General features: G+C 42.5%; 1 protein-coding gene across 2 annotated transcripts in view; it reads right to left on the bottom strand.

Annotated features, from left to right (window-relative positions):
- Window positions 1-1,741: 1,741 nt before the first annotated feature.
- The window catches only part of PDZD3 (PDZ domain containing 3), a 47,709-nt gene continuing 24,706 nt past the window's right edge, over window positions 1,742-24,744 (bottom strand). For both annotated transcript variants that reach the window (XM_040424973.1, XM_040424964.1), the window contains exons 5-10: window positions 19,412-19,613; window positions 14,059-14,195; window positions 11,631-11,832; window positions 10,197-10,393; window positions 7,370-7,474; window positions 1,742-3,457 (exon numbers count right to left, since the gene is read on the bottom strand). In XM_040424973.1, the coding sequence (XP_040280907.1) occupies window positions 3,389-3,457; window positions 7,370-7,474; window positions 10,197-10,393; window positions 11,631-11,832; window positions 14,059-14,195; window positions 19,412-19,613 (912 nt within the window). In that variant the 3' untranslated portion in view covers window positions 1,742-3,388. The remainder of the gene's footprint in view (window positions 3,458-7,369; window positions 7,475-10,196; window positions 10,394-11,630; window positions 11,833-14,058; window positions 14,196-19,411; window positions 19,614-24,744) is intronic.

The following is a 24,744-nucleotide window of genomic DNA, read 5'->3' as shown; positions in this document are numbered from 1 at the left end:
AACATTGCCTGGCCCATAAGTCTCCTCACGCCTACTAGGTGCGCTGCATAAGGAGAAATAGTACCCCTCCAGATGTCTCTCTCTCAGGTTGAATTTCGATTCTGAATAATCGATTTGCTCATCTCTATTTTGGAGTCTCAGTTTGGTTTCACAGTGCAGTTCCTCTCTGGTTGATTTTTGGATTCCCTAATAATGATTGGTGTCTCCAAACTGGAGCTTCTGGGGTATTACAGTTTCACCAAAAAAACTTTATTTACAATACGTGAATACTGGGGTCCGCCAGAGATCTGGCCCATACCTGGGAAATATGCCGAGAATCAGCCAGACAAAAACCACAGCACACAGCGGGACAGCCGGCCACAGATTTGAAAGTAGCCTAAGCGGGTGGTCTTCCAAAAGAGATGGTATTTTGGAGGAGTGCCACTGTACACTTAATAAATCTTACAATTTTAAGACTACATGTCCCCCATTAGGGGCCGTAAGGGACTCCCTTTAAGGCCTCTTTCACACTACCGTATGGCTATTTCAGTGTTTTGCGGTCCGATTTTCACAGATCCGTTGTTCCGTTTTTTTTTTTGTTTCCGTTTTTGGTTCCGTTTTTCCGTATGGCATATACAGTATACAGTAATTATATAGAACAAATTGGGCTGGGCATAACATTTTCAATAGATGGTTCCGCAAAAAACGGAACTGATACGGAAGACATATGGATGCATTTCCGTATGCATTCAGTTTTTTTGTTGTGGACCCATTGACTTTAATGGAGCTACGGAACGTGATTTGCGGCCAAATATAGGACATGTTCTATCTTTGGACGGAACGGAGATACGGAAACACGGAAACAGAATGCTCACGGAGTACATTCAGGTTTTTTTGTGGACCCATTGAAATGAATGGTTCCGTATATGGAACGCAAAAAACGGCCCGCAAAACGGGAAAAAAAAACTGTAGTATGAAAGAGGCCTTAGGAAGAGCCACCAAGGCTTTAGTAGAGGCTTCCCTGATTACACAGCAGCAGATTTAAAGGGGTCGTCCCATCTCACCGTTTCCACAGTGAAATGGGACCAAGTGCCGCCACAGATGGTAGGGCTTTTGGAAACAGCCAAGCAAGCCGTTTCCATAACTCCCATTGTAGTGAATGGCAGGTACACAAATGGTGCAGAGGAACAAGCTACAGGTGAAACTCGAAAAAATTAGAATATCGTGCAAAGTTCATTTATTTCAGTAATGCAACCAAAGGTGAAACTAACATATGAGATAGACTCATTACATGGAAAGCGAGATATTTCAAGCCTTTATTTGTTAGAATTTGGATGATTATGGCTTACAGCTTATGAAACCCCAAAGTCACAATTTTTGAGGTACCCTTTGCTCAGGGGGTATGGAATAATTAGCTGACGAGAGTGTGACACTTTGAGCCTAGAATATTGAACTTTTTCACAAAATTCTAACTTTAAGCTGCATTAATGCAATTCCTTTTAATTTGCATTACTGAAATAAATGGACTTTTGCACGATATTCTAATTTTTCGAGTTTCACCTGTAAGCTGCTTCCATGGGGCCTGCGCTTAGTCCCACCTTGCTATGAAAATAGCGAGATTGGACAACCCCTTTAACCCCATTTTTGGCCTTAAATTTACATCTTCAGCCCAGAGCTATTATAGACTAGTGCCGAGCCATACTCCCTCCTGATTTTGTGGATGACTGCATTGTAATTCAGTAAAATATGGCAATAAAATCTCCACACTGATATGGACTCTTTATTAACAGTTGTGTGCATAGCATTGTATTGGATTTTCTTAATTGTTAAATTGACTTTTATGGAATAACAAATATCAAGAAACACTAAAATTAATCTTTCATTATTCCAAGAAAGCACAAAAAGTCCATCACCTAAAGAACTGGAGTGGATCCATTGTTCTTAACATTACTGTTAGCCCTCACAAAATTAAACGATATAAGATAACATAGGGAGCTTCATAGGGCAATGATGGGTGCTGTAGTAAAGAACATAATCCCCTAGAATATTCTTTCAAGGGGCAATCCAGACTTATTTACTTGTACCTAATGAAAAAAATCATACTCATCTGCTCCCCCCGCGTACGTGACGCCGTGCAAAAGGTTACAGGCTGTGAAGTGGAAGATGGCGGAACGGAGCAGGTGAGTATAATGAGTATGACGAACATGAGCCCCATTCAGTGGAGTTGACGAGCAGGCAGTTATCAGGAACATTCAGTTAATTCATGATAATTTCCTGTGCATCGGCCTGTGTGACGGAGCCTTAAAGTGACCCCACATTAACTGGGAAGGAACAGAACACTTACCTGGTGTCTTCCTCTTCATCTTTGAGTTGCAGATCTGCTCCTTCTCTGGCTCCACTTCTGTCTTCCAAGATGGATGGCTTCTCAGATTGGTGCACCCTGCTCTTGGATTGGCCAGCACCGTTCACGTGAGCAATTCTGGCCAATCCAAAGCTAGTAGGGAGTGTTTTGGGCTACTAAATGTACAGTGTGCATTAGGCAGTCTGAGAAGCAATGTGGCCATCCTGGATGGCAGAAGAGGAACCCAGGTATTGATGGATCTGCAGCTAATAAGATGAAACGGAGGTCACCACGTATGTATTTATTCTTAGACTGGAGGGACACTTTAAAGGGATTGTTCACCCTCTGGGGTCTTTTGGGAAGACCCCCCCAGCATGGCCAGACCTGATCATACTTACCTGTTGCTGGGTTCCGGCTCCTTTGCTCCCCCACGGCTGCTGCAAATCGCCAGTCTCCCCTTCTCAACATCTAATTTGATGCGGATCACATGGCCGCTGCAGCCAATGACTGACTGCAGTGGTGACTTGAGACATAAGGGACACGTCACCGCTGTGGCCAGACTTTGGCTGCAATGGCCACATGACCAGCGTCAACCCGGATGCTAACTTGGGGAGACCAGAGACCTGGAGCAGTAGTACAGGTAAGTAGGATTCCCTCCGCAGGTCCGGCCACGCTGGGGCATCTGCCTGAAGCACCCCTTCAAATTTACACTGTCTTACTGTAACAGAATTAGTAAATCCGCCCCATTGTGATCATCTTGAAGTACAGCTTGTAATTCCTAGACTGTAACACAAATTGTATGCACAAAAGCAAGATATATAATATAATAATGTGCACAGGTAATGAGGTGCCTGAAATTCACATTTAGTGTTTTTTATAAAAATTATAAGAAAGAATATTATAAAGTGGGGAAGTAGGTATACTGCGGTATAGATCTGGATCATGTGATATAAAGTGCAGGGTCCTGCGGTACAAACACTGGGCTCATTTCATAATGGAGCAGAAGAAGCGGACCACAGAGGACAGGAAGGTCCAAGAAGGTCAGTGTCCTCCATATAAATCCTCCGATTATTCCTCACTGCTCTGTGCTGCTTTACTTTCTCTCTCTGTCTGTGCATGTGATATTGTATCGTCCACCTGCATGAAAAAAAGAGCACCCATTTAGAAATATTTATATCAAAATGGGATCTCCGGGAAAAGATACAAAATAAGTAGATAAAAAATGTCAAATAAATTCAAAAATACCTCCCTCTAAAACATGTCTGTTTTAGTAGCTGCTTGCCACCCCCATAGAATACCAATTCTGGATCGTCTATTATCATTACTCTATATTGTGCCATTCCCTTATTATTCCTGCTAGAAGTTTCAAATGAATTGCCAGCAGTTTGCAATAAAGGTCCAGATGGGTATAACCAGTTGGAAGTGTACCCCTGCACAGTCTGACATTATCCAATCAGTACTGCCAGTGTCAGACTGTGTAGGGACACACTCCCAACTGGTAACACCCACTGCAAACTGCTAGTAATTCTTCCATAACTTCTAGCAGGAATAATAAAGGAACGGCACAATATAGAGTCATAAGAATAGATGCCCCAGAATTGTTATTACACGGGGAATGCAAGCAGTTGCTAAAGGAGAGGTTACAGGTCCTTTTTAAATAGCAAATCTGTGTACGCCCCTGAGCAAAAGTCACTTGTTTTGTCTAGAGCATATACTCTATTTATTGTAAATAAAAATGGCCGCCATCCTGTTATACTGTAAAAAAAAAACATCCTAGAAGGGAAATAAGAGGTTGCGTGAGAAAATGGCACTCAACAGCGTAAGATCTCCTTCCCAATCAGCAGCATGCAAAGTCAGCGTAACTGGATTTTGGAGACATGGGCAGCAGCTGCGGTGACAGCACAGTTCCTCTCCTTGACTGTTCTACAATCAGATGCTGATGCCACAGCCGCCATCTGTGCCTCAAGGAAGGCTGACCATGCACAACATGCACGCTCAGGCGGGCACCTTCAGGTTGCTGCTGCCAGTCAGTCTGAACAGGAAGGAGGTCTTATGCTGCTCTCCTCACCTGACCAATCTTTATTTCTCTTCTAGGACAGTTTTTTGACAGCATAAGGGCTCGTTCACACGAACGTGGGGCAGGCGCATGGGGATCGCAGACCCATTCACTTGAAGCGCATGCTCTATCTTATTGCGGTGCGGAGGCACGGAACGGATCCCTAGAAAGCACTCTGTAGTGTTACGTTCTGTGATTCTGTTCCGCACCATTCCGCATTTCCGTATTTGTGGACCCATTGAAATGAATGGGTCAGCATCCGTGATGCGGAATAATGACAATGGAACGGTGTCCGTGTATTGCGGATCCGAAAATGCGGTCCGCAATACGGGAACGGGACACAAACGGTCATGTGAACGAGCCCTAACAGAGTGTCTCCATTTTCTTTACCACAATGAATACCCCCCTAGACAAAGTGTGTGTCTTTTGCAAATTAAAGCTATTTATCACTGTATTAATAATGACATCTTTTATTTATTCTGTATCTTTTCCCGGAGATACCCTTGAGCCTCGGTCCATAAACATTGCAAAAAAACAAACTGCAACGGAATGCAGTTTTTACAGTGCGGTTTTTCGTAAAGGTTTTTACAGCAACAAAATGCGCAACATGTCTACCCAGCCTTAGGCTACGTTGGATCCGGCAGGGATCAGCAAAAACGCTTCCGTTACAGATAATACAACCGTCTGCATTCGCTATGGACAGATCCGGTTGTATTATCTTTAACATAGCCCAGACGGATCCGTCATGAACTCCATTGAAAGTCAATGGGGGACGGATCCGTTTTCTATTGTGCCAGATTGTCTCAGAAAAAAACTGATCCGTCCCCATTGACTTACATTGTGGGTCATGACGGATCCATCTTGCTCCACATCTCAGGACGGAAAGCAAACCGCAGCGTGCTGCTCTCCGGTATGAGAATGCAACCAAACGGAACGGAATACATTTTGGAGCATTCTGTTCTGTTCAGTTACGTTTTGTCCCCATTGACAATTTTTTTCCGGTATTGAGACCCTATGACTGATCTCAATACTGGAAAATAGAAACACTAGTGTGAAAGTAGGTCTTTAGATTTTAGACATGTAGCAATAAAGTTATTTAGTTTAGGACCCCTACAGGGATTTTTGTCGGTCCACTGACCCAATTGAGTACTTGTGAAATTATCCTGAGGGCCCTAAAATTGGGCATTTTTTGTTTTTCATTTAGGAGCAGGAGCAACGCCCCCCCCCCCCCCCGCTCATAGAGGCTAATTTGCATATTATAAAAGTAAAAATTGTGCAGTAACGGGGACATGAATAAACAAAAGAATAGCAGAGTTAAGTTCAGCGGACATTAGCAGATCAATAATGTCAGCCAGGTGATTCTGGTGACAGAAACCCTTTAAAGGGAACCTGTCACTGGGATTTTGGGTATAGAGCTGAGGACATGAGTTGCTAGATGGCCGCTAGCACATCCGCAATATCCAGTCCCCGTAGCTCTGTGTGCTTTTATTGTGTAAAAAAACGATTTGATCCATATGCAAATTAACCTGCGATGAGTCCTGTGCCTGACTCATCTCACGTACAGGACTCATCTCACATACAGGACTCATCTCACATACAGGACTCATCTCACATACAGGACTCATCTCACATACAGGACTCATCTCACGGACAGGACTCATCTCACGGACAGGACTCATCTCACGGACAGGACTCATCTCACGTACAGGACTCATCTCACGTACAGGACTCATCTCACGTACAGGACTCATCTCACGTACAGGACTCATCTCACGTACAGGACTCATCTCACGTACAGGACTCATCTCACATACAGGACTCATCTCACATACAGGACTCATCTCACATACAGGACTCATCTCACATACAGGACTCATCTCACATACAGGACTCATCTCAGGTTAATTTGCATATGTATCAAATCTTTTTTTTTTTACACAATAAAAGCACACAGAGCTATGGGGACTGGATATTGCGGATGTGCTAGTGATGATCTAGCAACCCATGTCCTCAGCTCTATACCCAAAATCCCGGTAACAGGTTCCCCTTAAGGCCTCTTTCACACGACAGTATGGCTTTTTCAGTGTTTTGCGGTCCGTTTTTCACGGATCCGTTGTTCCGTTTTTTGTTTCCGTTGTGTTTCTGTTCCGTTTTTCCGTTTCGTTTTTCCGTATGGCATATACAGTATACAGTAATTTCATAGAGAAAATTGGGCTGGGCATAACATTTTCAATAGATGGTTCCGCAAAAAACGGAACGGATACGGAAGACATACGGATGCATTTCCGTATGCATTCCGTTTTTTTGCGGACCCATAGACTTTAATGGAGCCACGGAACGTGATTTGCGGCCAAATATAGGACATGTTCTATCTTTCAACGGAACGGAAAAACGGAAATGGAATGCATACGGAACACATTCCGTTTTTTTTGCGGAACCATTGAAATTAATGGTTCCGTATACGGACCGCAAAAAACGGCCCGCAAAACGGAAAAAAAAAACGGTCGTGTGAAAGAGGCCTAAGGGAAAAAAGAGTTCACCAATTCTGCATCTAGTAGTGACATGTTATTTTTTGAAAACAATGCGGATTTCACGTGTATCTGTGTAAAAATTTGTGTGTGAACATTTCCTTTTTTTTTTTTTTTTAATATGTTATTTTTGCTCAAATACAAAAAAAAATAACAGGGGAGATTTATCAAAACTGGTGTAAAGTAGAACTGGCTTAGTTGCCCATAGCAACCAATAAGATTCCACCTTTATTTTTTCAGAGCTCCTTTGGAAAATGTAAGGTGGAATCTGATTGGTTGCTATAGACAACTAAGCCAGTTCTACTTTACACCAGTTTTGATAAATCTCTCCCAACATGTCAATTGAATGACATGTCCTAATTTTATTTCCACTCCTGTTTCCTATTTCTATGAAAACGCCTGAAATTGGATAAAGAATATAGTGAATGTAACATATTTAGGAGCAAAGACAATACCCTGTCTCACCTGTGTGGCACTGGGGGTGGGTGATCCTCTCTGTATTAATTTATCCACTTCAGAAACTTTGTCTTTATTCTTCTCTTCATAAAAAAGCAGCGGTGAAGCTCCGATCTAGTTGAGAGAATATGGCAATAACAGGTTACAATAGATCATATAGTCATCTGAACAGAGAGCCTATGGTCACTTCACAATTAGGCCATGCGGTCTTGGCAAAAAGACAAAATACACTAAAAAGAGGGATGTAAATGTACATTTTTAGGCACAATGGGGCAGATTTACTAAACCTATAGATGGTGTGAACTTAGACCTGCACCAGAATTATCACAGGGGTTCAGGCTGGATGATAAATGCGGTGCAGGGCTGGATATATTTATCTAAGGCCTCTTTCACACGGGCGTTGTTGGAAAATGTGCGGGTGCGTTGCGGGAACATGCGCGATTTTTCCGCGCGAGTGCAAAACATTGTAATGCGTTTTGCACTCGCGTGAGAAAAATCGCGCATGTTTGGTACCCGAACTTCTTCACAGAAGTTCAGGCTTCGGATCGGTGTTCTGTAGATTGTATTATTTTCCCTCATAACATGGTTATAAGGGAAAATAATAGCATTCTGAATACAGAATGCATAGTACAATAAGGCTGGAGGGGTTAAAAAAAAATTAAAAATAATTTAACTCACCTTAATCCACTTGTTCGCGCAGCCGGCATCTCCTTCTGTCTTCATCTGTGAGCAATAGGACCTTTGATGACATCACTGCGTTCATCACATGGTCCATCACATGATCCATCACCATGGTGATGGATCATGTGATGAGCGTAGTGACGTCATCAAAGGTCCTTTTGCTCACAGCACAGATGAAGACAGAAGAGATGCCGGCTGCGCGAACAAGTGGATTAAGGTGAGTTAAATTATTATTATTATTTTTTTTAACCCCTCCAGCCTTATTTTACTATGCATTCAGAATGCTATTATTGTCCCTTATAACCATGTTATAAGGGAAAATAATAATGATCGGGTCCCCATCCTGATCGTCACCTAGCAACCGTGCGTGAAAATCGCACCGCATCTGCACTTGCTTGCAGATGCTTGCGATTTTCACGCAACCCCATTCATTTCTATGGGGAAAAATGCACAAAGAGGAGCATGCTGCGATTTTCACGCAACGCACAAGTGATGCGTGAAAATCACCGCTCGTGTGCACGGCCCCATAGAAATGAATGGGTCCGGATTCAGTGCGGGTGCAATGCGTTCAACTCACGCATCGCATCCGCGTGGAATACTCGCCCGTGTGAAAGGGGCCTAAGGCCTTGGAGGTTGCTAGGAGACGATCGGGATGGAGACCCGATCATTATTATTTTCCCTTATAACATGGTTAGGGAAAATAATAGCATTCTGAATACAGAATGCATAGTACAATAGGGCTGGAGGGGTTAAAAAAATAATAATAATAATTAAACTCACCTTAATCCACTTGATCGCGCAGCCGGCATCTCTTCTGTCTCCTTCTTTGCTGATTGCAGGAAAAGGACCTGTGGTGACGTCACTCCGGTCATCACATGATCCATCACATGATCTTTTACCATGGTGATGGATCATGTGATGGACCATGTGATGACCGGAGTGACGTTACCACAGGTCCTGTTCCTGCACACAGCTAAGATGAAGACAGAAGAGATGCCGACTGCGCGAGCAAGTGGACTAAGGTGAGTTAAATAATTTTCTATTTTTTTTAACCCCTCCAGCGCTGTTTTACTATGCATTCTGTATTCAGAATGCTATTATTTTCCCTAACCATGTTATAAGGGAAAATAATACAATCTACAGAACACCGATCCCAAGCCCGAACTTCTGTGAAGAAGTTCGGGTTTGGGTACCAAACAAGCGCGATTTTTCTCACGCGAGTGCAAAACGCATTACAATGTTTTGTACTCGCGCGGAAAAATCGCGCATGTTCCCGCAACGCACCTTTTCCCGCAACGCCCGTGTGAAAGAGGCCTAAGGCTAGTTCACACTTGCACTACTCGGATCTGGAACAGCCTGCTGGTGTTCACCAGATCCAGCTTAGTCAGATACTGCCGTTCACCACCGTTGATTATAATGGGATCCGTCATAAGTGCCAGTTTTCGGCCATACAAAAACTGTTGCATGCAACTTTTTTTGAGAGTTCGAAAGCCAGCATTTTACTGGAAAGCGGCCAGATCCAATCCGGATCAAATTATAATCAATAGGGTCCAGCATTGAACGGCAGTATCTGGCTAGGCCGCATCTGGTGAACTCTGGCAGCTGTTTTCTATTGGAACAGCCTGCCGGATCTGTGCAGTGCAAGTGTGAATTACCCTTAGTCTATAACAGGCATGCTCAACCTGTGGCCCTCCAGCTGTTGCAAAACTACAACTCCCATCATTCCTGGACAGCCTACAGCTATCAGTCTACAGAAGGGCATGGTGGGAGTTGTAGTTTTACAACAACTGGAGGGGCCGCAGGTTGAGCATCCCTGGTCTATACTAATTATTGGATGGCTTACACATAATTTTACTTCCGAAAAGCAGCACAATTTTGGCACATAATGACGCATTTTAGGCCTCACCACATGTCCTGTGAAAAAGAGTCAGAAAAAGTTGTCGCAACCCTAGTTGCTCCAAATTGCACCAATTTGCATAAATTTTTAGAAAGATTTTAGGTACAGACACATTAGGAAATCTGGGCCGCTGTATGCTTTTTGAAGGTTCCATTAAACAGAATAACCTCACTAGTACAAAAAATATCTAAATCACGTCAAGCGTCATTTCTGATCTTTCTTTTAATCACTGTAATCCTTCAATGGTCCATTACTTACCTCATTGTAAAATCGGTCTCCCTCGTTGCTGATGACAAGCAGGGTGACTTTTTTCCCACTTTCCTGAATCAGGCTGACAATATCCTCGTGCTCCAGCCCCTCCACGCTCTGTCCGTTCACTCCTAATAGACGGTCTCCTTCACGCATTCCTGCAACTTCTGCTGGCAGTCCTGGGTCCAGCTCCCGCAGAAACTGCCCTGTTTTGGAAGAAGAATGAAACAGGATAAAAGGCTCTTTTCTCATATGCAATTGTGTGGCCATCCTATTCTTGACCAGCGACTGACCGTCCAGAGTGGTTCTGCCAATTGTTGCATCACAGGAACGTTACATGCTCCCTCTGTGTTCCAGGGACACCACCCCAATGCCGGCCGCCCATTGGGTCTTTGTTTCCGCTGCTGCAGCAATGACATCCTCAACTACCCTTTATGAACATTGTAGCCATTCAGTGGCCAAAAGCGCTTGGTATCGTCAGGGATGTCTTTGCTGCAGAGAGACCTTCTGCATCACCAAAGTGACGCCACTAGTACGGAGAGGAAGTAGACGGGAGTACGTTTTCTTTTACTATTCTATAACAGTCCCTGTTGTTATATATGCAGTCAGTGCAGATCGCCGCTATTCTCAGGATACTGACAACTTTAGCCATCTCTTATCCCCCAACCCTTCCCAATTCTCCCCTTCTTATAGTTTGTGAGTCCTTTGTGCTGTCACATTGTTGGTCTGTTGTTACCTGGATACTTTTGTATCTTACAACAGATTATAAACTCAACACAGAATTATTTAATTCCCATTATGTAACATTGCAAGTTATAATGTGTTTACACGAATGTCTAATAAAGTTACTTTGACATGACATTTTTATCTGCCCAGAGCACCCCAAACACTGACACTTGTACTTGTTTTTTATGTCAGCACTTTCTTTCCCCTGTTCTAGGCATCACTGCATCCTGGCAGGATGTTTCCATGCAGAACTTCCTGTTACGATCAACCTCCTGCTGGGTTTTCTAACCAAACCCAGCAAGCTTTTCCCTGTAATGTATCTCAGGGATTTGTTTGCAGTAGTCACGCTCCCTACACTTTCCCTCTCTGTGTTAGTTATGCAGAACAAGCCCTGAGAAATATTACGGAGCAACACTTGCTGGGATCAATTAGAAAACCCAGCAGGAGGCAGATAAAAACAGGAAGTTCTGCATGTAAACATTCTGCCAGGATGCAGTGATGCTAAGAACAGGGAAAGGAAAGTGCCGACATGGAGAACGGGTATACGGGACAAAATTATGCAGTGTTTGCAATACTCAGGACAGATGAAAAAAAATGTCATTATGAAAGTGTACAACATTGATTATCAGCAGGGGCAAGAGTCACCTCCCATGTTTTTTTTCCGTCAATTGTTTATGCTATTACTTGTTAGAAGTTTCTTCACATTACATTGCTTACCATGTCCTCCTAAACATTTCTCTTGCCTTAAAAGAAAACCATATCCCTGTGGACATCGCACCAAGTGAAGCTTTCGTGGTTTGTAGGGTAAGGAAGATGTATCAGCAAGCACTATGCTTGGTGTTACCCCTCGAGATTCATACTCGGCCCATGCAGATGATTCCAGAACTAGTAGGACTACGCGAGAGCCGCTTTGTTGTAACTGTAATGAACCAGGAGTAAAATTATTTTTTATACACAGGTTTAGGCTCTGGTCACACTTACAATGTGGTTTCTGTTTAAAACATTGCCAGATCGGTCACACAATAGATAACAAAGGTGCCAAGCAGAGGCTCCAAACACAGATATGCCATAAATGTCTGATAGGTGCAATTTCAACTGCTGGGATCTGCACCTATCTCCAGAATGGGACCACTCCATTCTGTAGATAGGTGCGAGTCTGACTATTGTGGATATAAATATCTGTACTTGAGCATTAAATGAGAGGGTCCATGGCTGAGTGCCATGTTCTCGGGTGATTTCTGCTGCCATATCTTAGAGCAGGATATGACAGGAGGGGGAGGTTGAGCTCTGTCATATACACAGTACATCTATAGGATTTGGAGCAGGAGATGAGTAAAAATAAGCAGCTTTCCATATATCAATGTGTACAGAGAAGGATGCCGATCATCCTGTGTGGACGGGGTGATCAGGACTCTCACTGTCTATAGGAGTCCTGTGAGGAAATCACGCTCCAGATCATATTAAACCTAAATCACAGAGCTCATGTCCTGGCACCTGCCCTCAGAATCAGAAGCAGGAATCACCTGACGGTGGTGGCTTGAGATCAAAGGGTCAAACATGTTTAAATTTAACATGACCAATCATTTCTTCCCTCAATCAGCACACCTCCATACACACAAGATAGCCCGCTGCTCGGTTCAGCTAACTTTGCACCTTAAAGGGGTATTCCCATCTGGAAATGTATGGCATATTGATAGGACATAGAGAAAAAAAGAGACAATGCAACAGCATTCTGAAAACCAGATAAAGTACAATACTGTAATGCCATAGTCACAAAAAATGTTATAGTGCTAATGCTACGCTGATTTATAAAGTGAGATGCTTGGCAAATGCATTTTGTACAAAACCATTTGAGCCCGTCTGCCGAACGTCAAGGCGATCTCTGTAAGACGGGAAACTAACACTAAATACTACCTGTTATGCACCATAATGGCCGCCATAAAGTTCAGGAAGTGTTGGTTCCACATGCATGCTGGGTCCACTCTGCCTTTTACCATTTTTGGTGCCATAATGGCCTCCATTACTTAAAAGGAATGCAGATACCACCAACATGCATGCCGAGCCCACTCCATACCTTTCCTTGTGCCAGACAGCTTCCAATGAATGTAGTGAGAGCAGGCTACAGTAATTAAAATCGGCCTATGGGGCAGACAGGCTAATCAGGAGTGCACGACTCGCTGGAGTGCCACATTCATTGGAAGCTGTCTGGCACAAGGAAAGGTATGGAGTGGGCTCGGCATGCATGTTGGTACCTGCATCCTTTGGAAGTAATAGAGGCCATTATGGCACCAAAAATGGTAAAACCAACACTTGGAACCAACACTTCCTGAACTTTATGGCGGCCATTATGGTGCATAACAGGTAGTATTTAGTGTTAGGTTCCCGTCTTACAAAGATCGCCTTGACGTTCGGCAGACGGGCTCAGATGGTTTTGTACAAAATGTATTTGCCAAGCATCTCACTTTATAAATAAGCATAGCATTAGCACTATGATATTTTTTGTGACTATGGCATTATTGTACTTTATCTGGTATGCAGAGTGCTGTTGCATTGTCTCTTTTTTCTCTATGTTTTCAGCCATGGCAGCGTGCACCTGCACATTGGGATGTGCTGACTAACCCCCTTTTCCTTGCAGATATTGATAGAATATGCCAATATATAGGTCCCACTGCTGTCTCAAGAACAGAGCTTTGCGATGAATGGAAAGCGAGAAGTGCATGCGCAGCCACCCTCCATTCACCACTATGGGACTTCTGAAAATTACAGAGCACGAGCTCAGTCCATAGTGGCAAATGGACGGGTGGTCGCACACGCACAGCTTGCTCTCTATTCATTTCTAGCCAACTGTTTGCTCTGCTGTTTCCAGAAGTCTAATCTCAGTGAATAGAAAGGATGCCACCCATGCGCTGCACACTCTATTTTCACGGCATGGCCCTGTTATTGAGATAGGAGCGGCGCCCAGAGGTGGGACGGGAGCAGCACATATCGGACAATTATGACATGTCCTATCAATATGCCATCAATATCCAGATGGGAATACGCCTTTAAGTAAATAATATCCACAGACCATGGAGACTAGGCTTCTTAGTACGCTTTTTATTGTTTTGTATCTCTAGAATTTAACATAAATGCTAGTATGTGTTACCTTTTTAGACAGCTGGCTCATTGTGAAGCTCACAGTACTTTCTCCATTAACATCAAGAAGTCGAGCTCCTTGAGGAACACCAGCTTTGTGTGCAGCTCCTCCATCGTCAACCGTGAGCTGAAACGTGCCGCGGACACCTGACACACAGCAGAATGTTACGACACAGAAGACTCGTCACATTGAATCAACTGCTCTGCGAATAAGAATGTGGCCACGTGGTCAGGTTTTTGGATGCAGTTTTTGAAGCCAAATCCAGGAGTGGATCATAAAAGGAGAGAAAGTATGAAGGACAGATACCACTTCTCTATTTTTAATCCACTGCCGGTCTTAGCTTCAAAAATTCCATCTAAGGGATTTTCCTGATGAGCTGTCCTCAGGATAGGTGATGAATATCAGATCAGTGGGGGTACAACTCCCAGCACCCATGTTTAAATGGGCCACCTGGGCTCGTCAATGTACCAAGCACAGCGCCGTACATTGTATAGTGGCTGTGCTTGGTATTGCAGCCAAGGCAGGCGCTGCATATAGGTCATGTGACCAATGAATGTGATATCACTGGCTTAAGGCCTCTTTCACACAGTCAGTATTTTGCATCAGTATTTGTAAGCCAAAATAACATATAATGTAAATATTTGCATCTCTTCTGTGTTTTGGCTTGCAAATACTTATCAAACATTGATGCAAAATACTGACCATGTGAAAGAGGCCTTAGGAGGAGGCTGCAGCACTGACCCAAGCACAGCGGCCTCTTCAAACAGCTGATCAGCGGGGATGGCGAAAGTCAGACACCTATTGATCAGATATCGATGACCTATCCTGAGTAAAGATCCAAATAACAGCGATGATGTCAGCATCTCCAAAAGATTGTCTTTATTGCTTCAAACCATCATGTAAAAAAAAGCGACGTTTCGGCTACATCACAGCATACCATATAGTGACAACATTGGGGCACATTTACTAAGCTCGCCTTTTTCTCTGTCATTTTCGGCCCTTTTTTCCCCCATCATATGTACGCATTTGGGGTTTGATTTATTATTTGGCGCACAGATGTTCTTAAATCAGCCGTGTTTTGTCTGCAGCGCGGGTGTTTTACGCCTGATAGTACTTAGCAATTGTGGTGCGAGACTATTGCACCTATATGTATTATTGTGGTGCACGCTGCCAGGTGTCTATGTGGTCCGGGTTGTTTTTGGCGCGTCCTTTACCCATATAACGGTAGCCCGCTGTTTGTCTGCAACATATGTAATATGTCCGGGTTACTCACACAGCGGCCGGGAGTACAGAAGGAGAGCTCAGTGACAGCGCTGGCCACGTAAGCAGGAAGAAAGGAAAGAGATTTCGATATTAAAATATATTTAATCTATAATAACTGTATTGCCCCTATATGAGGGGGCAGTGAGGGCAGACGCCGCCAGCTCCCAGCACGTCTCTCCCTATGACTGCCCTGTTAGGAGGACTGATGTCCCTTAGCAGTGGCTCTGAAAAAGATCGCTGCTAAAGGACATTTCAGCCCAAGTTTTCTCCTTTAAATAAAAGGTTTTCCCTAAATAAAGTATATTAGAAAAATGTTCCCTATCCCTTTCCCTACACAATAGCAAAAAAATAAAATAAAATGACAGCAAAAGGTTTATTAGACAAAAAGCTGTTTGGAAAGGTCAACTTTTACATTGTATAACACATCTGAAAAAGTGCGTCAAAAAATCTCAACTGCGCCACAAAATCATATACATGTGGACAAAAAAAATACACCACCCCCAGAGTGTCGAAGTTTTAAGCCTCTTTGTAAGCCAAAAAAGGACGGACAAATAGGCGCACATGTTAAATGTGTCCTCAAAAAAGGCGTACCTAAGTGCGTAAAATCAGAAAATGGAGCAGGCGTCACAAAACACAACAAAACGGGCGCAACAATGTTAATAAATTGTGCGAACATGAAAACAACAAGGGTATCAAGGAGAGAATACGACAAAAAAGTGGCGCAGACACTTTAGTAAATGACCCCCATTGTCTTTATATGTACAAAAGGCAGTACTTCAATTATCAATACACCAATCACCATATTGCTCCTAATTCACTATACAAATGACTTGTGTGTTCTCCAATCCATAGCTCTATATTAGGCATATTTCTGTAGCAGATTGCGCTGCAAAGATCCTTTGCGGCGCAATCTGCGACTTTTCCCCGCTCATGCCAGGTCCAAAGAAGTGGGTGTAGCGTGGGCGGGGAAGGAGGTGGCCCGTCTCATTCATCATTTCCTGCGCCTGGTTTAGGTGTAGAAAATGGTCCAAATTTAAGACAGCAAGGAAGCGGTCTTAAGTTTAGAAGTGACGGAAGATCGGCTGAAGTTATGGAGACGTCGGCGCCTCTACATAACTCCAGTAGATCCTCCGCCAGCTGTAGGGAGGGGTTATTAACACCGGCAATGGAAAAAGCTATGATGTAGTCGAAACGTTGTTTTTTTTACATGCTGGTTTGACGCAATAAAGACACCCTTTTGCAGATCCTGACGACATCGCTGTTATTTTGATGTTTATCGGACACCGGATTCGGATCAATCAGTGAGACAGACTGTTGCCTCCAGAATTAAAAAAAGGGTATTGTGCTGCTCTTATTTAGTATTTTTTCTATCCTGAGTAAAGGGTATTCATTTTTACTCCCAAAAAAACACTTTAAAGGGAACCTGTCACTGGGATTTTGTGTATAGAGCTGAGGACATGGGTTGCTAGATGGCCGCGAGCACATCTGCAATACCCAGTCCCCATAGCTCTGTGTGCTTTTATTGTGTAAAAAAAACCGATTTGATCCATATGCAAATTAACCTGAGATGAGTAGTTTTTTTTTTACACAATAAAAGCACACAGAGCTATGGGGACTGGGTATTGCGGATGTGCTAGCGGTCATCTAGCAACCCATGTCCTCAGCTCTATACACAAAATCCAGGTGACAGGTTCCCTTTAAAGCTGCTCTGTCCCCAGGATCAACCCTATTGAACCAGACATACTGCCTGGTAGGGCTCATCATGCTGATTTAAACTATACCTTTCTTTTGTCTGTATGCTAAACAGCTGCAGAGATATCTGCCTTTTTATTCATATGCAAATGAGCACTTGCAGCACCAAGAGGCCGGGCTGAATCGCCTGAGCACCGCTATGTAACACCCCCTGTGCTCTGCACACTCCCCCCTCCCACTGATTGATAGATCTAGACATCCGGCTGAGGGCTGAGCCCTGTCCAAGAGCTGTGTGCTAGCAATATCATATACACTATGTACTATAGCTTAAGCACACTGAGATCTGCTCAGAAAGCGAATCTACATATTACTGCTTTATTAACTAGCACCATATAGGATTATAAAGACGCCAGTAATGTGTGTCAGCTGATGTTTTGGAAAAACAGACATTTTCATGTGGTAATGCTATAGATTGGTGGTTACATAATTGATTTTGCATGTCGGAATCCCAGGTTGGAATCTCGGGAGAGGCATCAAATTTTTTTTCTTCTGATATTTTTTTCTTCTTCACATTTACCATATAAAAAAAAGTGTATGTCTTTATGTTGTTGAGAATATTGTTTTTTTTATTTTTAGAAAGCTAATAAATAATACTGGCTTCTTTATAATCATATATTGTGTCAGTGAATAAACCAGTAATAAGTTTTAGCATAAAACCCCCACTATTCTCAATATAGTAAGGCCTTATTATTATTATTATATGATTATATATTATTTATTATAGTATAGCCTTTTAATATGGTTTTGAATAAAAGAAAAGAAAATATATGCCTCTTCTGGGATTTGAACCAAAGATCTCTATATGCATGGTAGACCAGCATACCACTAAGCTATATCAGTACCACATAGAGATATTGGGTTTTTTCTATGCTTATGAGCTATCACATACTACTGGTATCTTTATAATTATACATTGTGCCTGTGAATAAAGAAGTAATAGGTAGATTAGCTTTCTGAGCAGATCTCAGTGTGGTGAAGCTATCGTATATGGAATATATGACATTTACTTGCTAGCACACAGCTCTTGGACAGAGCTCTGCCCTCAGCCCTGTCAATCAAGGGGAGGGGGGAGTGTGCAGAATACAGGGGGTGCTACATAGCAGTGCTCACATGATTCAGCCCCGCCTCCTAGTGCTCCAATTGCTCATTTGCATATGAATAAAAACATAGATATCTCTGCAGCGATTTATCGCACAAGGTATTGTTTTAATCAGCATGTTGAACCTTACCAGGCAGTATGTAGGGTTGATCCTGGTGGCAGACTCTCTTTAAAAAACCTGAAAGCGTGGCAGCCCCCTCATAGTGTAGGCATAATGCCTTGAAGGGCTAGCTCGGCTGAATGTAATGATACCATTCACTTAGCGATCTGTTGATTCATTCAAGAGAAAAAGAACTTTTAATCCATAGGAAAATGAGCAGTTAAGTGCACTGAGGGTTGGTCCAAGCCACTCTGTGCACCCTTGCTCCTCCTGCTTCCTCTGCCAACCCCTCCCTCTCCTTTGTGATTGAGCTGACTATGCAGGAACCTGGCCCGCCCTCAGTGCACTTAACTGCTCATTTGCCTATGGATTAAAAGTACTTTTTCTCCAGAATGAAGCAACGGATCGCCAAAGGGCGCAGCGACACGTTCAAGTTTTTTAATGCAGTTTTGGAATCCAAAATCAGGAGCAGGTTATAAAAGGAAAGATACGACTTTATACTTTTTAAATCCACTCTTGAACGTGTGGGAGCACCCAAAGTGAAAGGCATCATCAAGTTGAGTTGAGCTAGCCCTCCAAGACACTGGGGCAGATTTACTATTAAAAATATGCCAACAACTAGCATGGTGCTTTTTGCATCACATTCACCAATTGTTTTACACCCTTTTCTAAGCCTTTTTATGCCTCCTCCTAAAAGGGTGCGTGGCTTCACCGGAAAGGGTGTGGCTTCCCGGAAAAAGGGGCATGGCTTGAATGTGCCTCTATGCTTAAAAAAAAAATGGCGCATTTTTGGAGTAAAACTACGCCAACTTATAGGTGGCATAAACTAGGACTAGACAGTTTTTTGGCGCATGGATGATTTTTTTGAAGCACGGACGGAATTCTTGAATGAATCTAGTGCAGGATTTATGATGCTCCAAATTTATAAAGGTCCAGGACCATAATCCAGAATAGTACATTTGTCCAATAATAGTGAGAAGTCCGACCCTATTAGTAAATCTACCCATTTGTGTCTGGTTTACTAATGAATTTTCGGGTCACATGCTCTGTGTAACTTGAGTTAATTAATAAGTTTAATTGACTAATATTAAAGGAAATTTGTATTTATGAAGTATAAGATGATTTTACATAGGAATGTGATAGCTTACCACCCGTGGCGCTGGCGGTGAACCCAAAGCCTTTTCCCTCGTTCCGGACGAGGCAGAGTTTTGGCCTGGGGCATGACTCCGGGATGTAATTAGTCAGGATGGATATTGGTGACGTTTTATCAGCACGTAACTTCTCATAGCCGGCTTCATCAAGAACGGTTAGTGACAAGCGGGAACCGCTCGCTTTTACCTTCTGAACCACCTGATGATATAAAAAATAAAGTATAAGACAGACAACTTTAATGGATTGTGCTACAAAGAGCATTACAAATGGGACTCAATAGCTGCTCAATTGGACAGCTGTTTAAGTTTAAAACATTACAGGGCAGAATCATTGAGAATGCCGTTCATAAAAGATCGACGGAGCAAAATGCACAAAAATTTTTAAGGGGAGTGCATCACTTAAGAAATTTGGCACAGCTTGGGCTGTCTTAAAGGGCACGTGTCAGCAGGTTAAACTGTATTAAACTAGTATACTGCCTGGTAGGGTTGATGCTGCTGATTAAAATGATAACTGTCTGGTTAAAATCGGTTTCAGGATTCCCGAGAAAAACTGACTTTTGTTCTATATGCCAGTGAGGGTTCCTGTACACTGAGGGGCGTGGCCAGCACTGTGGAGCTGAGGCCCCGCCCCACAGGGCACTGAAGCCCACATCTGTATTAAGAATACAGGCAGACAGATATCATTTTATTCATCAGAACAAAGCCTCCTAGTATGCTTCCTTTGATAGGGTTGATCCTGTTGACAGGTGCTCTTTAAAGCTGGAAAATTTTATTTGAGATGCTTGTTGTGCATATTTTTCTTTTAACTTTTTATACATTTTGTCAGACTGTTACTGGCCACACCCCTCCCCCACACCCCACCCACATTTCTTGCAACTTTTCAAAAGTGGTAAGAGGAGTGCAAAGTCCCATGTTTTAGTGCATATATGGCTGTGTGTATGGTGTTTATGTGTAGGCCATTTTTATTGTGCTAATTTTTGTTGTTGTTTTTTAAGGCTGTGTTTTATTGATGTCTCAATAGTTTATGCCTAGCTTTTCATACACTGTTTTTTTTTTTTTTATAGGCTGTGGTAAAATTTTCGCTATACTATTTATTTAGTGACTGGTTCCACTTTATTGTGGTGATGTCACAGTGTGTGCGTTTATTTGTAGGCTGAACTCTATTACAATACTGTATTGTATTGACAGTACTTAGGTTGTTACACTGATGGTCTCGCATTAGTACCTGGTAATTGAGCTCTGTCCCATTCACCTGAATGGACCGAGAAGATGGGAACCCAGCTTATGTTGACTGTTAAACCTGCGATTATTTTTATATGTATAGCAGCATGGACTGCAGCTACATCTGTTAGGCTACTTTCACATCTGCGTTGTGCTGTCCGGTTTTGAGACCCGGCACATTCTCTCAAACCCGCAGCACAACGCTTCAGTTTGGTCCCCATTCACTGCCAATGAGGACAAAACTGAACAAACCTGTCTGTTGCGTTCCCATGCCAGACACTAAATGATTGCAAGCAACGTTTTTGTGTGCGGCATGGGAAACTGAACAAGCCGGATCCGGCTCCAAAAATCATGAACAGTTGTGTTCAAAATTATTCAACCCCCACTGAAATTGAGTGTTTTGGCCAGTTTGACATTGATTTTGATCATTTCAGTCATCTTGTTTACAATTAAATCAAAGAGGCACTTGTAAGTCAGACAAATATAACATAACATTTATAATGAAGTAACCACAAATGTCTTTTCTGTGCTCACATCATTATCAGTTTTATTCAACCCCCAAGTGACATTCAATCTTAGTACTTAGTACAACATCCTTTTCCAGTTATAACAGCTTTTAAACGTGAAGCATAGCTTGACACAAGTGTCTTGCAGCGATCTACGGGTATCTTCGCCCATTCTTCATGGGCAAAAGCCTCCAGTTCAGTCACATTCTTAGGCTTGCGCGCTGCAACTGCTTTCTTTAAGTCCCACCAGAGGTTCTCAATCGGATTTAAGTCTGGTGACTGCGATGGCCACTTCAAAATGTTCCAGCCTTTAATCTGCAACCATGCTCTAGTGGACTTGGGAGGTATGCTTGGGATCATTGTCCTGTTGAAAGGTCCAACGTCTCCCAAGCCTCAGGTTTGTGACGGACTGCATCACATTTTCATCCAATATCTCCTGGTACTGAAGAGAATTCATGGTACCTTGCACACGCTGAAGCTTCCCTGTACCTGTAGAAGCAAAACAGCCCAAAAGCATGATTGACCCCCCGCCATGCTTCACAGTAGGCAAGGTGTTCTTTTCTTCATAGGCCTTGTTCTTCCTCCTCCAAACATAGCGTTGATCCATGGGCCCAAACAGTTCTAATTTTGTTTCATCAGTCCACAGAAAACTTTTGTGGTTTGTCCACATGACTTTTGGCATACTGCAGTCGACTCTTCTTATTCTTTGGAGACAGCAAGGGGGTGCGCCTGGGAGTTCTGGCATGGACGCCTTCATTACGCAGTGTGCGCCTTATTGTCTGAGCTGAAACTTCAGTACCCACATCTGACAAATCTTTTTTCAGTTCCTCAGCAGTCACACGGGGACTTTTCTCCACTTTGCGCTTCAGGTAGCGCACAGCAGTCGAAGTCAGCATCTTCTTTCTGCCACGACCAGGTAGCGTTTCAACAGTGCCCTTTGCCTTGAATTTGCGAATGATGCTTCCTATGGTGTCTCTTGGTATGTTTAACATCTTTGCAATCTTCTTATAGCCATTGCCCTTCCTGTGAAGAGAAATCACCTCTTCTCTTGTCTTCCTGGACCATTCTCTTGACTTCACCATGTTTGTAAACACACCAGTAAATGTCTAGAAGGAGCTGAGTATCACAGTCCTTTTAAATCTGCCTAATTGGTGCTTATTATGCTTGATTGCTGCTCCTTGACATCCACAGGTGTTTTCAATACCTGATCGAAAACACTTGAATGAACCTCTGTTCTTAAGAGTGGTAGTCTTTAAGGGGTTGAATAATTGTGTCAATGAAGAAATCACAAAAAAACATTTAATACCGTATTACAAAAACAATTGATGTCATTTTAGTTGCATTTGGTTCTTTAAAAAGTCCTTGTAAGATTTCATTCTGAACACAATTACAAATGTACACTAAATTCCCTAAAACCCTTTACAGCATTGGGGGTTGAATAATTTTGAACACAACTGTAAGTCAATCTGGGTTTTTTTTCGGACATGAAACCGGAAATTCTGAACAGATGCAGCTGATTGTATTATTAGAACCAAAGCATTTTGCTGTGGTTTTGAGATCCCATGCCGGATCTCAAAACCGTACAGCAAAAACGCAGATGTGAAAACAGCCGCTTGCTCTTTGTTTGCCAGGGTGCCTTGACATTTATTTTTAGACTGTATTCTAACATGATGATGTCTCTATAGGCTCTGAAATATGGTAATAATGCCACAAAAGTACTAGTATTTATAGGCTGTGTTCTATTGTGCTTATATCAAACTATTCTGTGTATTTATATGCTGGGTTGTATTATGACTTTTTTTTAAATAATAAGAGTATTTAGGTTTACTCTATTCATGTGTAGACACAATCGTGTGTTTCTCTCGTGAATTATTGTGATTCTGTAGCTGATTTCATTATAATGTATGTATTTATAAGCTGTAGCCCCATGGGATAATGTCATAATAGCGTCCACATTTCCTGACTGTGTTTCAGTAAATTTATAATGTAATGCTTTCTTGCATTCTAGAGTAATGATGGCCCGATAGTGTGCGTGCATGCTTATTTACTGTAATGTCAGACTAGTATTTCCATATTTATAGGCTGTGTTCTACTATTTTACTTTTCAAATAGTGCATGTCTATTTCTCTGCTGTGCTGCGTTTCGCACCATTGTCATCATGTCTCAATAGTCTGACCATAAGGCTGTGTGTTTACGATTTCCCATTTTTGTGGATCTTTTCATTAAAAATACAAGGCCCATATAAAATATTAATCAACTAGTTCTTGTTAGTAAGGATAACAAATACAAATGCTATACATCAAAATGTGACCAACAAGTTGCTCCCAGAGATAAAATAGGGCTGAATATAAGTGGCTAAAAGAAAATGATATCTATATTTAGGCTTAATCTGCATGTATTCTGCATGACATACCTGCATTATACAGGACAGAATGGTGCAGGTAGCTTTGGTTATTATGATGGAGCTTTTCATTATTGGTATAAATCTTGTAAAACGGCATATAGACAGAGCTTTTCTTCTACTAAACCCATTCAGTAAATATTAATCATTTCTGACCTTTCTCAGACTACAATGGCAAAGCTGTCTACTTACTGTATGTGACTAAATGGGGGGGCGGACATAAGGAATATATATTTGCACAATTCTGCATAAGTAAGCAGATTTGCTATTCAGATGTAGTTGTTACTAGTACTACACTATACACAATCTGCCATAATACCATAATATTATCTAGGTCCCTCTAATGCTACCAAAACATCTCTGACCCATGAAGGCATGGACTACAAAAGGCCTCTGAAGGTGTCCTGTGGTATCTGGCAGCTCCATGGCTCTTACAGTGTATATGTTTTTCCAACACATCTTGTGTGACACCCTTATATATTTAATTCTTTGGTATCCCCATAACAACACATGCAGTGCAGTGATCACATTATTTCTGGTGATCGTTAAACATTAAAGGTAAAAATGGTGGAATTCTCTTCTGCCACAGGATACCATATGGAACCTGTATGCCTCCATGCCCAGCCAAATCTTGTATCCAGGTTAGAGGCCGTATCTCATCTTGTATCTGGCTAGAGGCCGTATATTATTGTGTATCCAGGCTAGAGGCCGTATCTCACCTTGTATCCATGCTAGAGGACATATCTCATCTTGTATCCAGGCTAGAGGACGTATCTCATCTTGTATCCAGGCTAGAGGCTGTATCTCATCTTGTATCCAGGCTAGAGGCCGTATCTCATCTCATATTCAGGCTAGAGGCCGTATCTCATCTTGTATCCAGGCTGGAGGACGTATCTCATCTTGCATCCAGGATAGACAACGTATCTCATTTTTAATCCAGGCAAGAGGCTGTATCTCATCTTGTATCCAGGCTAGAGGCTGTATCTTATCTTGCATCCAGGCTAGAGGCTGTATCTTATCTTGCATCCAGGCTACAAGCCGTATCTCATCTTGTATCCAGGATAGAGGCCATATCTCATCTTGTATCCAGGCTACAGGCCGTATCTCATCTTGTATCCAGACTAGAGGCCATATCTCATCTTGTATCCAGGCTAGAGGCCGTATCTCATCTTGTATACAGGCTACAGGCCATATATCATCTT

Source organism: Bufo bufo, chromosome 1 (genome assembly GCF_905171765.1).
Source record: "Bufo bufo chromosome 1, aBufBuf1.1, whole genome shotgun sequence".
In the NCBI taxonomy this organism is placed as follows: domain Eukaryota; kingdom Metazoa; phylum Chordata; class Amphibia; order Anura; family Bufonidae; genus Bufo; species Bufo bufo.
Note: the sequence above shows the minus strand (reverse complement) of the source record. Positions and strands in the feature narration are given on the sequence as shown.